Source organism: Rhagoletis zephyria, unplaced genomic scaffold (assembly GCF_001687245.7).
Source record: "Rhagoletis zephyria isolate East Lansing unplaced genomic scaffold, Rhagoletis_zephyria_1.1 Rzeph_scaffold_00082, whole genome shotgun sequence".
Classification (NCBI taxonomy): domain Eukaryota; kingdom Metazoa; phylum Arthropoda; class Insecta; order Diptera; family Tephritidae; genus Rhagoletis; species Rhagoletis zephyria.
This window is the reverse complement of record NW_016157166.1, coordinates 480,031-498,104: the sequence shown is the minus strand read 5'-3', so window position 1 is coordinate 498,104 and position 18,074 is coordinate 480,031. Positions and strand designations below refer to the sequence as shown.

Sequence of the window (18,074 nt, the reverse complement as noted above, 5' to 3'; positions counted from 1 at the left end):
AAGGTCGAAAGAAATTTCGACCCTGTCGTCATGCTTCGTCGGATTGGACAGTGACCTCACGGTTGACCAAAGCTTGCTCACACCAGAGGTGAAGTTACAGATGCTCTTCCCGCTTCTTCCGCTTATGCACGCACACTAGTTGCCGAATCTCCGCGTTGAGATCCCTGATACGTGGATCTCCGTGATCGGCCTGACAAAAGCTGGCACGCTCATCGGCTAGAACAGCCGCTTCAGCAGGGAAATTTGGACGTGGATCCGTTATGCATCATGCCGGTACGAAGCGAGCTGCAGCAGCGTTCACCAAGGTGGACGTCGGTTGGTGTGCGGAGCGCAGCGAAGGTGTTTTCAGTAAATTGCGCGAAGCCTTTCCAATCAGCTTTAGAAAAGTTGATATAGGTCCGGTGTTCCGCGGAAGCAAAGTCGGTTGGTTTATCGATCGAGATGACTATGGGCAGATGGTCTGATGCCAAAGTCAGCACAAGTCGCCATGATACGCTGTTTATCAGACCAGCGCTGACTATTGTAATGTCTGGTGAGCTGCAGCAGCGGCCCATAGTCCTGGTGGGTGCGTCGTCGTTCATTGTGCAGAATGTCGAATCGTCTATCTGCTCAGCCAAGTCTGTTCCCCTACGATCGTTTGACAGGCTTGAGTGCCAAAGATCGTGGTGCGCATTAAAGTCACCTACTACCATACGGTTTTCACCTCTGAGGAGCGCACCTATATCAGGGTGATATCCTGCCGGGCAGCAGGTGACAGGGGGTATGTATATATTAAATATTTCGAGCTCGACATCGCCTGACCGGATAGCGATGCCCTGACATTCTAGGGTGGTATCCCTGCGGTCGATGTCTGCTTCGATAAGACGATACTGCACGGTGTGGTGCGTGATGAACGCTAAGCCACCACCATTATCTCGGTGCACGTTGTACCCGGCACATTTCAACAATGTTGAATTGCTGTGCAACTTCGTCTCTTGGACCGCAGCTATCAATATACCATGCCTTCCCATGAAGACGGTTATTTCCTCGATCTTGCTCTGAAGCCCGTTACAGTTAAATTGAAGGAGCTTCATGTGGTTCGGGAGACGTGTAGTAATGCGGGGTGTGAGAGATGTGTGTGGCCTTGACGCCATTGGCTGTGTGCGCTGCTGTGGTGGTTGCCACCCAGTGCTGGTAGTGGGTGGCGTCGCAGTTGGGGTTTGCGACCGTGCAGCGCAACACGGGCCCTCGAAGTTCCTCGTCCAATCTCGCGTGGTGCGCAGACCTGAACATGCCCTAAAGTGGCACCAGCCAAGGCAGGTGTTGCACTTGACTGATGTCACATTACGGAATATTCTGGTCTGACATACCGTGCAGATTGTAGGGGGAACCAGGAGTTGTTGGCGGCGGCGTGTGGGTGGTGGTGCGGTTGTNTGCGTGTGAGTGGTGGTGCGGTTGTGTATGTTATGTGGTCTGTCGTGGTTGTGGTGTGGTCTATTGTGTCGTTATGTTGTTGTGCTGTGGTGTTTGTGTGGAGCTGCTCAGGTAGACTGGGGTTAGCCGTGGAGGATTTGAGCAGCAGGGGGCCACAAACGACGATGAGATACTTCGCCGACCTAAACAGGGATAGATCGCCGAAACAACAGCCCTTGGTCGGGTAAACCCGAGTCATTCCGGTACCTAGAACCGGATGTCGTGGGAATGCCGAGCTTTCTTCTTCATTGCTAGGAGCCTAACCATCTCCCCTACAAAATCCTCAGCTATCATGTTTACCACCTGGACGAAGGAGGGTCAGACTACCGCTGGGTATTCACGTTGATGATACGCCAATTCCTACGGTGAATAATCTGAAAATGCTCGGAGTAACTTTGTACAGGCCCCTATTGTGAGTTGCATTCGATCTTCGACTGTGGTTCAAAGACCTGATCGAACGAATTTTAATTTGGTATTATGGTGCTCATTCGATGAAGAATAGCGCCATTATCAATTTCGCTCGTGTATGTTGTTCGCAATAGTATATTTCTCACCGTTGAGAAGCTTTGTTTACATATCGAGCTAACTAAAAAGTGAGCTTATACATATGTACATATGTAAATTTGTGCAAATTAAAATGAAATAAAAAAGAAAGCGAGTTTATAAGTGCTTAAAGTTAGTACAAGCGAGTTATGGTTCAACGATTCGTCAGAGGATGAGCGCTTCGAAAACTGGCCAGGAGCAGAAAACGTTTAAGAGAGTTCAAGTGTAGTCTTTCGAATATATTTTGACATACCATATATTTAAAAAATTTTGTGATCCAAATCTATTTAAAATATATTAAAAACTATAAACAGCTCTATGATTTTGTTCTCAGAGATCGTGCCAACAGAGTATTGGGATGTTCTTTCATAAGTAAAACCAGCCTTTCGAGCTTGTGTCTAGTATTCACGACGTTAGAGCTGCATGAAATTAGTTAAAATTGTTTAAAATAAGTGTCTACCCGTCAAAAAGTAAGAAAACAGATGCAAAATCATAAATTTTTCTAACAGAAAATTCGATACTCAAAGAAAATTTCGACACGCTTGCATAGCTCTTAATACGTTTTTCACTTTGCAACTTCGATAGCCAGCCAAGATTGCAAATCAAATGCAACTCATAATAAGGGCCACAGTCTTCTTTCCTTCTCTGTGCCTACAACCACAATTGGCAACAGTGTACAGAGAGTACAAGTCGCTAGCCGGCAGTACCTGGGAAGGACAAAGTAACGTTGCCGGCAACATACAAAGCAGTTGCCTGCCCGGTTCTAAATTACGCAGTACCAGTGTAGTCGCCGGGGACCAGTAGGACGCAGTGGATGAAACTGCAGACAACTCAGAACAGAGCACTCCGAAAAGCGACCGGATGTCATCTGATGTCGCCAAAATATCATCTGAATGACGAGGCGCAAATGCTCCCCATAAGGGAGCACAACACAATGCTCTGCAAGCAATTCTTAGTAGGGAGCCACAGACGTGGACACCCGAACAGACACTTGCTTGCAGAGGAGCCCTCGCCGGCATGTCAGAAAGCATCTATACGAACTGACGGACGAAGTCCAGAGGTTCATATAGCAACCTCTGGACCCGACAGCATATCGACACGCCCCGAGCGGCATTCACAGGGAGTTAGTCTCAAGTTACGTAGACTCCAGACCTGTGAATGCCGTTCTGGGCACACAACCACCTGACATGACCGAGACGAAGCTTCGTCTGCCTGGGGAGACTCGGGCCACAATATCCCAACTTCGCTCTAGCTACTGCAGCAGGTTGAACGCATACCTGAACAGTCTAGATGCAGATGTTCCCAATGAATGTTCGGCATGCGGAGAGACACCCCACGACTCGAAACATATGTTTGCATGCCAACAAAACCCGCACAGTTAACGCCTCTGTCCCTGGGGACAGACCCAGTAGAGGCTGCACGCTTCTTGGGTCTTCCGTTAGTTGAGCTTGACGACAACGACTGAAATACTAGCCGATCTGGGCGGGGTTGTTGTATCGCTACATCAACAACAGTACTCGGCGACGGAGTCTCTCAAAGGAGGTCAGACTACAACTGGGAATTCACGTCGATGACGGACCAATTCCGACGGTGAAGAACCCGCAGATCCTGGGAGTAACCTTCGACAGTCTGCTCTCCTTCTCAGTGCATACAAGCACAATTGTCAACAGAGTGCAAAGCCGCAAAGAGGTCATCAAACAGACCAAGAAACGTTACTGGCAACGTACAAGGCCGTTGGCCGGCAGCTTCTGAACTATGCAGCGCCCGTGTGGTCGCCGGGGATTAGTAGGACGCAGATGTGCCAGATGAGTGTCTGGCATGCGGAGAGTCGCCCCATGTCTCACAGCATCTCTTCGCATGCCCGCTAAATCCCACCACGCTAATGCCCCTGGCCTTATTTACAGACCCCTCGAGGCTGAACGCTTCCTTGGGATGCCGTTAGTAGAGCTTGACGACAACGATTGAGGGACAAAACGATCTGGGCAGGGTTGTTGTAGCCGCTACAACAACAACAACAATAACGACGACGCAAGAGTCGGGATTGAGTATAACCGTGCAAATATAACTGCATATCGTCCGATAACTTTCTTTCCCCTGTAGCGAAGACACTAGAGGCCCTTCAACTCCCGCACTACACAAACCACCTGACCCCAACGAGGCAGCATGGGTTTCGTAAAGTGCACAGCACAACAACAGCACTTATCGCCAGAAACAACCAGATAACTCGTGGCCTTAACAGAAACTGCCCCTGTGAGAGAACATTTCTAGTAGCGTTGGACCTGCTAGTGAGTGGTCGACGATCGTCAGTAATTTTTAGGGACAAATCGATCAAACCCAGGAGAATCAAACAGAGGTCCGAAACGGAGGTGGCCTTTCCCCAATACTGTTTAGTCTTTATTTTGCTAAGCTCCCTTAACCACCAGAGGTAGTCTCGATTGTCTCCTATGCTGAAGATTGCTCGATAATTACGTCTGGGAATGGAATTGGTGACTTCACCACCTGGGCGAAGGAGGTCAGACTGCAGCTGGGTATTCATGTCGATTCCCGTCGGTGAATAACCCGAAAATTCTCGGAGTAGCCTTTGACAGTCTGCTTTCCCTCTTGGAGCATACAACCGTAATTGTCAATAAAGTACAAAGCCGCAACAAGGACTGATTGCAATGTGGGGTGCTAGAGAGTTGTGGTGTTGCCTGCCGGCCATTTGTTGTTGTTGTTGTAACAGCATACAAATTCCCCAAAGAGATTTTGGGGAGTTTTGCTGGAGTGGTGGCAGTCCTTGGCCAGATATATATCTATCTGGGTCGTTCCGGTTACGTAGATCCGACTGTCGTGGGAACGGCCGGCCATTTGTTGTGCGTGCTGCTGTAGGGGGTGCTGCCTTGTGGTGGTAGTGGGGGCATCGCAGAAGGAATTTGCGACTCAGCAGCACATCAAGGGCCCATGTAGCTGCTCGTCATGAACCAGCCCTAAGGCGGCACCAGACAAGGCAGAAATTGCAGTTGACTGATGTCACGTTACGTTATATCCTGTACCGACATACCGAGCAGATTGTTGGAGAAACTAGTAGTTGTTGGCGTCGGCGTGTAGGTGGCCGGGTGAGGTTGTGTCTGTGGTGTGTTTACCTTTGGCTGTGTTATGTTGGGTGGTGGTGGAGTTTGTGTTGTGTTGCTCAGGTGAACTCTGCCGCTTGGGACCACGAATGTCGTGGTTCACTGCCGGAGAGTTACGGGAACTGCACCTGACTGTGGTGGAGTTTGGATGTAATGGTCTGCATACGCAGCTGGGGTGGGTTTCTGGTCCAGGGTTTGACCCGATGCCAGCCCTGAGTAGAAGAGTGCGGGTCAGATGTTTACCCATGGACGAACACCGCTTAAGGGATTTCACGGACCAAAACAGGGTTAGATCGCCGAAACGACAGCCCTTGGTCGGGTAAAACCCCTGTCATTCCGTGACGTAGAACCGGCTGTCATGGGACACGCGCAGTGTCTTTAATTGCATTCTCGACATTTCTGTATTCCGAGAATTGTCACCATCGTACAGGGTCGCGCTGTCATTTTTATTTAATATAATTTTAGTGTTAAGAGCAAAACATCAATCTTTTCGCGTTTACATTAATAAATAAAAAAATTAATTTTTAAATGCTGTTCGATTCACCACTGGTTATGCGCAGGCAAATCGGAAACGGCCAATATGATTAATCAGTTGCGATCAGAGACATAACTACTATAAGATAAAATAATCAGCCCTATTCTGCATTTCGAATTGAATCGAAATTTTCTCCGTTTGGCAACTTTGGTATTCTGCGTTCCGTTTCCTTTCGAACAATCTTCGAAATTTACGATTATACCTATTCTACATTTCGATCGTAGTTCCGTTTTTCTAAGTTGCAAATTTGTTGACGGAGAACGTTTCAATTGTTATTTTCGTGGGTTTAAATAATAAAATTTTATAAAAAATTTAAGTAAAATATACTGTGCATGATTGTAAAAGTCATCATAAATGAATTTTCTCGATTACTGTGTTTTCGCGAGCGGTAATACAGGCAATACGAAAAATTGGCTCAAATAATGGCAACCAAAAGGGATAATGCGCGACGTTTTCAAAGTGGAAGTCTAGGCGTTTTTGTTTACATTATCTATAAATAAGACTGTGAAATGCACTGAATACAATTTATTCTTTTTATATAAAATTAATAGATGTATGCACATAGATACATACATACATAAAATGTGAAGTTACATAAAAAAGATGCTTTTATTATTGCACTCGTTTTTACTAACTTTTTAAAAAGAGGTGCGTATGTTGTCTCGAATTCGATTTGCTATGGAAAGATAAGCTTTGTTCTTCCCCTCCTCCTGACGGCTTTCAAAATGGGATTCATTTGCGTTCAAATCTTCCACTCTGTAGTAAATGCAAATGTTGTGGAGTGCTAAAACAACGTTTGTAATTATGTATCCACTTAAATTTTATTTTTAAATTACAGCGATGCTAGGTATATTTAGTTATTTTAAAATATTTACAAACTAACTTCATATGCTGCTATAGTTTGGTGGCAAATATTTCTTTGTTTTGTTTCGATTTCACACATTCCTAGGCAAACAGCTGATTTCGAAAGATGTTTTCTCTCTTCCTCTTCTTCTTTCGTTTCGATTGTAACGCAGAATACCCAAGTTCGATTCCAGCGGAGCGGAATGCGGGAACGTAATCGAAATGCAGAATAGGGCTGAATACTTTTCGAGTCATCTATAATTATTATTCAAAGACTTATATTATAAAAGTCCTTTCATAATAATTATCAAAGAGATAAATATTTTTAAGTCTTTAAAGACTTTTATCTTAAGACGCGCGAGCACGAAAAAAATTTTTAAATCTGAAAAGACGGGACTTGTTCAGGTGCATTTCAGGATTAGTTGGGGCCCAGTTCGGGCCTAGTTGGGCAGTTCGGGCTTGGTTTGGGACCCGTTCGGGACTATATACACAATTTTTTCGCACTCATAACTATTATCAAACGACTTTGATAATATAAGTCTCGAAGCAAAAGTCTTTGAAGACCTAAAAATAATTATCTGAATAATAATTATGACAAGACTTTTATAATATAAGTCTCAAAATAAAAGTCTTTGAAGACTTAAAAATATTTATCTCGGTGGTAATTATTATGAAAAGACTTCTATTATATCAGTATTAAAATAATAGTTATCGATGACCTAAAAAAAATTTCTCACATAATTATTACCAAAAGGTTTTTATAATTCTTACGAAAATTTTAATGACTTTTTTAAAACTCCGCCATCAAATAATTATTATTTTTGTTGTTGTTGTCGTAGCGGCTACAACAACCCCGCCCAGATCGGTTAATATCTCAGTCGTTGTCGTCAAGTTCCGCTAACGGCGGCATAATAAGCGTGCAGCCTCAATAGGGTCGGTCCACAGGGACAAAGGCGTTAGGGTTGTCACTTTTCCGGGCATGCGAGGAGATGTTTCGAGTAGTGAGGGGTCTCTCCGCATGCCGGACACTCATTTGGCATATCCGCGTTTAGTCTGCTCAGGTATGAGTTTAACCTGTTGCAGTAGCCAGAGCGAAGTTGGGGGGCTATTGTGGTTCTTGTCTCCCGAGGCAGATGAAGCTCCGTCTCGTCAATGTCCGGTGGTTGTGTGCCTAGAACGTCATTCACAGGTCTGGAGTCTACATAACTCGAGACTACCTCCCTTTGAATGCCCGTCAGGGCCTGTCGATATGCTGACGGGTCAAGAGGTTGCTTAATGAACCTCTGGACTTCGTCCGTCAGTTCGTAGAGATGCCTCCTGACGTGCCTAGGCGAGGGCTCCTCTGCAAGAAGCTGTCTATTTGGATGACCACGTCTGTGGCTCTCAACCAGAAACTGCTTGCAGAGCATTGTGTTATGCTCCTTGACTGGGAGCATTTTCGCCTCGTCATGCAGGTGGCGCTCTGGCGCCATCAGAAGGCATCCAGTCGCTGTCCTGAGTGCAGTGCTTTGAGTCGTCTGTAGCTTCATCCACTGCGTTCTACTAGTCCCCGGCGACCACACTGGTGCTGCGTAATTTAAAACCGGCCGGACTATTGCCTTGTATGTTGCCAGCAACGTTTCTTTTGTCTTTGCCCCAAGTACTGCCGGCTAGCGACTTGAGGAGCTTGTTGCGGCTCTATACTTTATTGACAATAGCGGTTGCGTGCGCAGAGAAGAAGAGCAGACTATGGAATGTTACTGCGAGTATTTTGGGGTTATTCACCGTCGGAATTGGTGTATCATCGACGTGAAGTCCCAGCGGTAGCCTGACCTCCTTCGTCCAGGTGGTGAACAAGGTCGCAGAGGATTTCGTAGGGGAGAGGGCTAGGCACTTTGCAGTGAAGAAGTGAGAAAGCTCGGAGACATACCCGTTTACTTTCGAATACAAGCCATCAATTCCATTCCCAGTCGCCATGATCGAGCAATATTCGGCGTAAGAGACAATCGAGACTCTCTCTGGTGGTTGAAGGAGCTTTGAAATATAAAAGTTAAACAGTAGCGGGGAAAGGACACCACCCTGTGGAACCCCCTGTTTTATTTTTCTGAGTTTGCTCGATTTGTCTCTAAACATTACCGACGAGTGTCGACCACTCAGATAATTTGCCGACCACCGTTTGAGCCTCTGTGCGAGAGAGGAAGCCTCTATATCTTCTAGTAGCGTGGAATGTCTGACAGTGTCAAACGCCTTTGACAGGTCCAACGCTACTAGAATAGTTCTCCCACAGGGACGGTTACGGTTAAGGCCACGAGTTATCTGAGTGTTTATGCACTTTACTGTGCACTGTGCACTTTACGGAAACCATGCTGATGCTTCGCTTGGGTCAGGTGGTTCATGAAATACGGAAGCAGCAAGGCCTCTAGTGTCTTCGCTACCGGGGAAAGGAGTGTTATCGGTCGATCGGAATCTCCTTTGTTGGCTGGTTTCCCCGGTTTGAGCAGTGGGACCACTCTNAAGAGCAGACTATGGAATGTTACTGCGAGTATTTTGGGGTTATTCACCGTCGGAATTGGTGTATCATCGACGTGAAGTCCCAGCGGTAGCCTGACCTCCTTCGTCCAGGTGGTGAACAAGGTCGCAGAGGATTTCGTAGGGGAGAGGGCTAGGCACTTTGCAGTGAAGAAGTGAGAAAGCTCGGAGACATACCCGTTTACTTTCGAATACAAGCCATCAATTCCATTCCCAGTCGCCATGATCGAGCAATATTCGGCGTAAGAGACAATCGAGACTCTCTCTGGTGGTTGAAGGAGCTTTGAAATATAAAAGTTAAACAGTAGCGGGGAAAGGACACCACCCTGTGGAACCCCCTGTTTTATTTTTCTGAGTTTGCTCGATTTGTCTCTAAACATTACCGACGAGTGTCGACCACTCAGATAATTTGCCGACCACCGTTTGAGCCTCTGTGCGAGAGAGGAAGCCTCTATATCTTCTAGTAGCGTGGAATGTCTGACAGTGTCAAACGCCTTTGACAGGTCCAACGCTACTAGAATAGTTCTCCCACAGGGACGGTTACGGTTAAGGCCACGAGTTATCTGAGTGTTTATGCACTTTACTGTGCACTGTGCACTTTACGGAAACCATGCTGATGCTTCGCTTGGGTCAGGTGGTTCATGAAATACGGAAGCAGCAAGGCCTCTAGTGTCTTCGCTACCGGGGAAAGGAGTGTTATCGGTCGATCGGAATCTCCTTTGTTGGCTGGTTTCCCCGGTTTGAGCAGTGGGACCACTCTCCCCACCTTCCAGATGTCTAGGATGATGAGAGTAGCCATTGACAAATTGAGGACCTCCGTTAGGTACGCTACTCCCACAGGACCCAAATTTTTTAGCATCAACATGCATATTCCGTCGGTACCCATGGCCTTGGAGGCTTTCGCCTTCCCGATGGCCACCTGAACTTCACCGCAAGTGAAAGCAAGGGGGCACAAGTGGTTGGCAGTTTGTGCAGCCTTCTTGTCACTCGACGCGTGGCTTTGTCCAACGGACGATGCAGTATTAACTGCCGGCTAAAATAGCTCGCGCATCGCTCCGGGTCCGACGAAGCATGGTCGCCGAAAGAAATTTCGACCCTGTCGTCATGCTTCGTCGGATTGGACAGTGACCTCACGGTTGACCAAAGCTTGCTCACACCAGAGGTGAAGTTACAGGTCTTCAGATGCTCTTCCCACTTCTTCCGCTTATGCACGTACACTAGTTGGCGAATCTCCGCGTTGAGATCCCTGTTACGGTGGTCGGCCTGACGAAGGCTGCCACGCTCATCGGCTAGAACAGCCGCTTCAGCAGGGAAATTTGGACGTGGGTCCGTTATGCATCCTGCCGGTACGAAGCGAGCTGCAGCAGCGTTCACCAAGGAGGACGTCGGTTGGTGTGGGGATCGCAGCGAAGGTGTTTTCAGTAAATTACGCGAAGCCTTTCCAATCAGCTTTAGAAAAGTTAATATAGGTCCGGTGTTCCGCGGAAGATGGTCTGATGCCAAAGTCAGCATAAGTCGCCATGATACGCTGTTTATCAGACCAGCGCTGACTATTGTAATGTCTGGCGAGCTGCAGCAGCTGCCCATAATCCTGGTGGGTGCGTCGTCGTTCATTGTGCAGAATGTCGAATCGTCTATCTCCTCAGCCAAATCTGTTCCCCTACGATCGTTTGACAGGCTTGAGTGCCAAAGATCGCGGTGTGCATTAAAGTCACCTACTACCATACGGTTTTCACCTCTGAGGAGCGCACCTATGTCAGGGTGATATCCTGCCGGGCAGTAGGTGACAGAGGGTATGTACACATTAAATATTTCGAGCTCAACATCGCCTGACCGGATAGCAATGCCCTGACATTCTAGGGTGGTAACCCTGCGGTCGATGTCTGCTTCAATAAGACGATACTGCACGGTGTGGTGCGTGATGAACGCTAAGCCACCACCATTATCTCGCTCGCGATCTCGACGGTGCACGTTGTACCCGGCACAATTCAACAAAGTTTAATTGCTGTGCAACTTCGTCTCTGGGCCCGCAGCTATCAGTATACCACGCCTTCCCATGGAGACGGTTATCTCCTCGATCTTGCTCTGAAGCCTCTTACAGGTAAATTGAAGGAGCTTCATGTGGTTCGGGAGACGTGTAGTAATGCGGGGTGTGAGAGCAACACGGGCCCCCGAAGTTCCTCGTCCAATCTCGCGTGGTGCGCAGACCTGAACATGCCCTAAAGTGGCACCAGCCAAGGCAGGTGTTGCACTTGACTGATGTCACATTACGGAATATTCTGGTCTGACATACCGTGCAGATTGTAGGGGGAACCAGGAGTTGTTGGCGGCGGCGTATGGGTGGTGGTGCGTTTGTGTATGTTCTGTGGTCTGTCGTGGTTGCGGTGTGGTCTATTGTGTTGTTATGTTGTTGTGCTGTGGTGTTTGTGTGGAGCTGTTCAGGTGGACTGGGGATAGAAGTGGAGACTGCTCTATTTGAGCAGCAGGGGGCCATCTGCGACGTGGTCCACTGCCGATGTGTCCGTAATCCTGAGCAGACTCTGAGTTGACTCCACCCCTCGCAAGCATTGCACTTGCCTGAGGTGGAGTTGTGGTGTAGTCGTCTCTGGCGTACATAGCGGATGTAGGTTTCTGGCCCTGAATTTGACTCGATGCCAGCCCTGAGCAGAAGAATGCGTAACAAATGTAGCCCTATGGACAAACAACTTCTGAGAGACTTCGCCGCCCTAAACGGGGTTAGATCGCCGAAACAACAGCCCTTGGTCAGGTAAAACCCGAGTCATTCCGGTACGTAGAACCGGCTGTCGTGGGAATGAATAATTATTATTATTCTGGTTCCCTGATTGCGATACTCCAGGATTTAGTCAGAGGTCGTTCCCGTACACACATAATATGTTTTTTTTTATATTTATGTAACTCCTTTTCGTCAATTCGTACAAAATTATAAATTTAAGATTTGAGTGGCAGCAAACACAACATTGACTTATTGACACTTATCAATCAAAGAAGAACAGCTAAATATGCTTGACAGTGTTCACAAATTCGATCGGACTTCGGGCTGGTGAGAGCAAAAATTACTCTAAAAGTCGCTCTCTAAAGCTCCTGACTAAATATGACTGTTTCTGACTAAACCCTGGAGAATTGGAACAAACTAAATATTGACAAGACTTGGTACGAGAGTAGAAATTAAAAAAATGATAATTACATTATTCTTCCAGTGGAAAATTTTCTCGCGCGAGTCCAAAACATCTGAAAAGTTGGTTTACATAAGTATCTATTGGAATGCTTTGTCTACAGTCAAATGATAAATAGTGTTAGTCAGTAAGCCAAAGTGCAGTCAGATTTAGCCAGATACCCTTAATCGAATGAGAAATCAATAAGCTGAGCTGAAATACATAAGGGCAAGAAATATAAAATAAGAAGAAAAAATCCTGTTAAATCTACCATAACGCCAGAGAAGCAGGCAATAATATAAACATGAGCGATACACATTCGAACAAGAAAAAATACTAACACACACTTGACACAACCGAAGAAGCCCGTTGAAATTTCTGATCTCGCTATTATGTTTAGTTCATAAGAAATTGCGCTCTAACTGCTTATTGGAGAAATAGAGTTCAAAAACCTATACTGCTTAAAAACGATCGTAGAATTTGAAAAAGCAATTGCGCGATGATAATAGTATAAGCAACGCCAATCACACAAGAAAGCTGTGTACATCATATCCCTCCAATATAAACGCACATTTTTACAATCAAACAACAGCAACGATTACATCAAGGAATTTACAAAAATCGTCTGGTATTGACCACACCACCACCACCTACTGCTATAAAAGACATACGCTTTTCAGATTATATAAAAAAACAGCCGAGGAAAGCAGCATCTGCAGTTAGTTAAACTTATAAACAATTTTCTAGCGCGGAGTGATAATAGAAAACCAAAATTTTCCTGCACAATACACTGCGGCGTATATAACGCGCAAAGATATCTACTTTGGACAGCTATTTGTACATTCGAATCGCATTGGATTACTAATCTTACCTAATTTAAATGGAACTATTTCCTTGTCCAGCCCCTGCAGTATAAAAACATATTTACACCAAAGAACTATCTGTTTTATCAAGTGCTGCTCGATACCAAGCTTAGGTAATCGCTTTTATCTCGAGAGTAAAAACATGACATGGCTATAATGAAACACATTTCTCAACATCATTTAGTGTGGAAACACATTTACCTTCTTTAACGGGCCAGCGCCTACTAGAAGATATTCATGATTTGTAGGAGGCGTATCAGAAACTGCACTTAACTCCTCTAAACACTGAAAGCGAGGAGATAAGATTGTCTCTTCAATTTAAATTAAAAGCTTATTTAACCAGCCTTTAGACCGTTATGAATTATTAGCAATGCCAATACCGCAACACAAGACATCGCACAAAGTTATAAATGAGCGTGCCTGTGCGAAATTCGAAACTCTCTGTATATGTGCTGCACCCATAACTAGTATTAATGAAAATGGTGAAAAATTATACCGTTCCAGTGATGATAAGTATGTCAAAAATATCTCTAAAGACACGGAATCATCAGAAACCGAAAGCAAATTTTTAGACGAGAATACATCGAATGAGAGGCAACAAAACCTGACTTCTATCAATGTGAAGTCTGGTTGCGTTAACACATCTTATCTCGCATCAGATCGTGACCCTAATAATAAAATCGTGGAAATACAAACTTCGAAAAACACATCTACGAAGGCAGCACATAAAATAAAAAGCGAAGAAACCAACATTCAAGCTCAGCTAGGCTCAAGCACAAATATTTTATCTTTAAGATTAGCATCGTCATTGCCAATCAAGATTATAAGTGGTAATAGTGATGATAGTTTGCTATTAAAATCAAAGAATCAAGAGTCTGCAGAACTAAAGAACAATAATTGCATCAATAGTAATAATTCGCGTACTTGTTTAAGTCTAATTTCTAATAACAACTTCACAACTCACAGTACTACTAACGGCAATACAATGGTTGGTGCACAAAAGAAAACTCAGCAACTGTCGTCTGCACAAACGCTTGATGGTGTGCAGAATGCAAGCAACCATAATTTTACGATTGGCCATGATAGACAACATGCGTTACTAGTTGATGCCCCTGCGGCCGCGATTCAAGGTACCACCAAAAGCATTACGAATCAAAGTGGCTTTAAAACTGCTGATAATCATGTTCTCGAATATTCAACAGCGAAAATGTCCGACAATTTCAGCGGCGATGTTATCCCAAATAACTCTCGGTCAAAAGAAGCTTGTACTTTTACAGATGATGCTGTTGTAAAGATAAAAAGGGATAACTTTGATCTCATAACTACTATCAAAACTAAGAACCTGCCACAGAATCAATTTCTACGGAACTATGACATAAACAGTGAAAGTAGCCACTCAACTTCACTCGCTATACAACAAGAATTTAAAACGGATTCGGATAGTAGCGACAATGCACTTCGCGTTCCCATACCGTTAACAGCTAATCTGAATATTTTGCAGCTGCAACAACAAACAGATAATATCCCCAGACATTTGGATGAACATCAGTTAACCAATTATACTAGTAATGACTCAGGCACCCAAGAGATCAATGAACTGGAAAAGGGTTACACATCAAAGTCACTTACAGGTAAGTTTTCAAATTATTCATTTTATGGATATAAAAAAAAAACACAAATTCCATTCATGACCAGACTCAAATTATTGGGCAGGAATGAAATCTTGTGATGGAAAATTAGTATCTACTTTATAATAATAATAATAATAAATTGGCGCTTACACAATATATTAGTGTTTGGCCGAGCTTCTCCTCCGATTTGGGATGGGCCTCACACAAAGGAAAGGACCTACAGTCTTACACCGACTCCGAACGGCGATTGTATTTTTTTTTTTTGAGAAGCTGTTTCTTCATTTGTTGTCTGTGGAATTTTATTTATAAAAAACAAATTTTATTTTATTCGGCTATCCCCTTAATGTAGTGGGCGAGGAAATTCGCTAATCTATGACATTTTTATGCTTCTTCCTTCCTAGGCAAAAGTACTGAATGGCAAATTTCAGTCAAATCGGATCTTAATTACAACTTTTTCCTCACAGCGCATATGGAATGTGAAGCAGAGTTTAATGAACATTGTAATCCCAATAACTCATCCGCGCACGTTTGAGCAAAGTAGTTACACTCTCCACAAAGCCACTAAAAATGCGTTAAATCATATAAATATTCTCAACTTTGAAAGGACTACTATTGATCATGACATTAAAACCGATAATTCAATTACCAGTGCTGAGTCCGTTAAATGTCTGTTAGAATTTTTACGTAAACATACGATTCATACAACACCGGCGGTGCCAGTTTTCGCTGGAAAAATCCTTTGATAGTGGTAATATGAATGTCTAGAATCTAGACAACCACTTAGTTGGCTATTCCGAGGTATTTCGAAACTTAGACTTTCTGCCACTCTCAGACCATCCTGTGACGTAGTTACAGCACCTCGCCTGACATAGCAACATTTAGGCCAGTCTCATAAATATCATACCGTGGCGACCCATGCTATCGTCGCATCGGACGACCTGCCCATCATCCCGATAAACCATCCGAATTTGCTTCCGCAGACCAGTGTACAGTCTTCCATATTTGTGAATGGCAGTTCCGGAGTGTGGTCACTGCTGCAGCGGCACGCTTCATACTTTCCCATAGATTCCGCCCACATTTTTCGACTGGAGCTGCTGAACTAGCAAATGCGAATAGCGAAAGATGTGAGAAGAGCACTTGACGATTTGAAACTTCACCACTGGTGGGAGAAATCACTTTCTGTCATGGGCAGATATCGAAAATAACCGTCACCAAGTGTCTCGTATGGTGTTTGCCACTGACACAAACACTCATCTCTGGAGCAAAGAGTGTTTCCCACCGTAGCAAATAACTCTGTGCGATCTTTTTGTGTTTTCCGTTGTGGGTTATTTATCAACTGCTAAAATTTCCCTTGGGCAAAAACACTTTGGCAGGGACTTTTATTTTTAAGTGTCTTAATTTGTGGGTTATTGTAGGACTGAAAAATATAAGTGGGCGTAATAAGTGGAAGCAAAGCGTTAGGTATTTCTTTAAACGACTCATACGTACACATTCATGTCGGAACATTGACAAAGAGAGCGTGCACATTCTTAATATGATACACCGAAAATAAGCTATTTTATTTTATTGATAAAGAAAAGAATAAAGGCAAAGGTAAAAATAAAAACAAAAACAAAGATGCGTAAAGATAAATGCAAAAATTAAGATCAAGGTAAATTTAAAAATTTTACTATTATAAGTACGGTGACCATCCGTTCTGTTTTTTTGCAGGACCGTACTGTTATTTAAAGGTCTGTCCTGCGTAGTTTTTCAAAACAGAAAACCCCCAAAATGTACTGATTTTTTCCAAGTGTCCTGCCTTTGTCCCGCATTTTCTTCGATATTTTAAAATTAACTTTTCTTAACCGAAATAAAAGCAGTGTCGATAACTAATTGATAACTACATAAGGGTAAGCTGGTTTTGAAGGTTCAACTAGTCAATGCGTTCTAAATATTGTACGGTTATGGACAATGGATTACGAGAAATTGAAGACCAGCATCAAATATATCGATAACACTGTTCTACAAATTTTGTGGTAATCGCTTAAGAAAATAAATATTTTCCAAGTCAATTTTCCTTTCAAACAAGCGCTTTCGTAATATTTTGGAAAAACGAGTTTTGGTATATTTCGAACCTATTCGTCAATATCTCATGAAAAAATTATCCAAACAACATAATCGACCTACAGTCCTCTTACAAATATATATTACTTTGCCGATTTCGATGAAAATTATTAGTGTTACAAGCGACCAAAATCAAAAAATTTAAATTTCCATTATTTTCTTTTTACAGTAAATGAAAATCTGATGAGAAATGGAGATGTTACGGAACACAATCTGCACAAAAAACATATATTTTTGCAAAGAGCCCATCAATACCTTTCGAACTGTTGGTCGTTTCATGAGATATTGAGGATAACTGAAAAAGTACTAAAAATACGGTTTTCGAACAAATCTCGAAACCACTTCTTTGAAACCACGGGTATTTTTTTCGTGTTCAACGACCCAAAGTTTGCCTAAAAAGTTTACTTTACAGAGGTTCATATTTCGTGTAAAGTAATATGCTTTATTATAATTTTGTAAATATTCAATACTAAAAGATTAATACTAATGAAGCAAATGTGATTTATGTTTAAAGTTTAAAATTGGATTAATAATTAAGAAATATACACTCTTCGTTAATTGAATAGCGCATCCTTTTAATGCTTAGTAGATACAGTTTTGCTTTTGTTTGTTTAATATTCATTAACTTTTTATAAAAATATAGCATATTCTACGTCTACATCCCATTTTAAAAATTTTTGAAAATTAAAAAAAAAAATAAACATAGGGGCGAAATTTTTTTTGTTGACGGTGCTGCGCATTTTCTTGCATATAAAAATTTTGTCAAGCATACTTTGTATGGTAGAAAACCAAAAAAAGGGTGCGCTATTCAAATGACGAGGAATGTATATATGTAGTATATTTTTGTTATTTTTATACTACGCAATTATATGTATGTAAATTTTTTGAAAAATTGTCCTGCATTTTCAAAATATATTTATGGTCACCGTAATTATAAGGGCAAAGGTGAAGGGGAATATGTAGATCGAGAAAATGATAAACATTAAAATGATAAAGATAAATAATTTAGTGTTTTGCCGGCTCGAGGTCAATTTTAAAAAATTCTTTTATGAAAACACAAGTTTTTTGGTGTTTATTTATTTGGTACCAAACTCCACGTCAAACAGTGCGGACGTGTAAATTAATTTGCCCTGAGGACGGTTACCGAAGCGTAACCGAAATATATCGGAAATAAACACCAAAAAACTTGTGTTTTCATAAAAGAATTTTTTAAAATTGACCTCGAGCCGGCAAAACACTAAATTATTTATCTTTATCATTTTAATGTTTATCATTTTCTCGATCTACATATTCCCCTTCACCTTTGCCCTTAT

At 43.2% G+C, this 18,074-nt stretch overlaps 1 protein-coding gene across 8 annotated transcripts in view; it reads left to right on the top strand.

Moving 5' to 3' along the window:
* Window positions 1-18,074, top strand: part of LOC108373575 (putative dual specificity tyrosine-phosphorylation-regulated kinase 3 homolog) — a 165,150-nt gene that overhangs the window by 41,319 nt on the left and 105,757 nt on the right. For 5 of the 8 annotated variants that reach the window (XM_017629491.1, XM_017629526.1, XM_017629505.1 and 2 more), the window contains exon 2: window positions 12,210-14,658. In XM_017629491.1, coding sequence (XP_017484980.1) covers window positions 13,398-14,658 — 1,261 coding nt within the window. In that variant the 5' untranslated portion in view covers window positions 12,210-13,397. The other 3 variants (XM_017629535.1, XM_017629520.1, XM_017629512.1) reach the window with 3 other exon arrangements.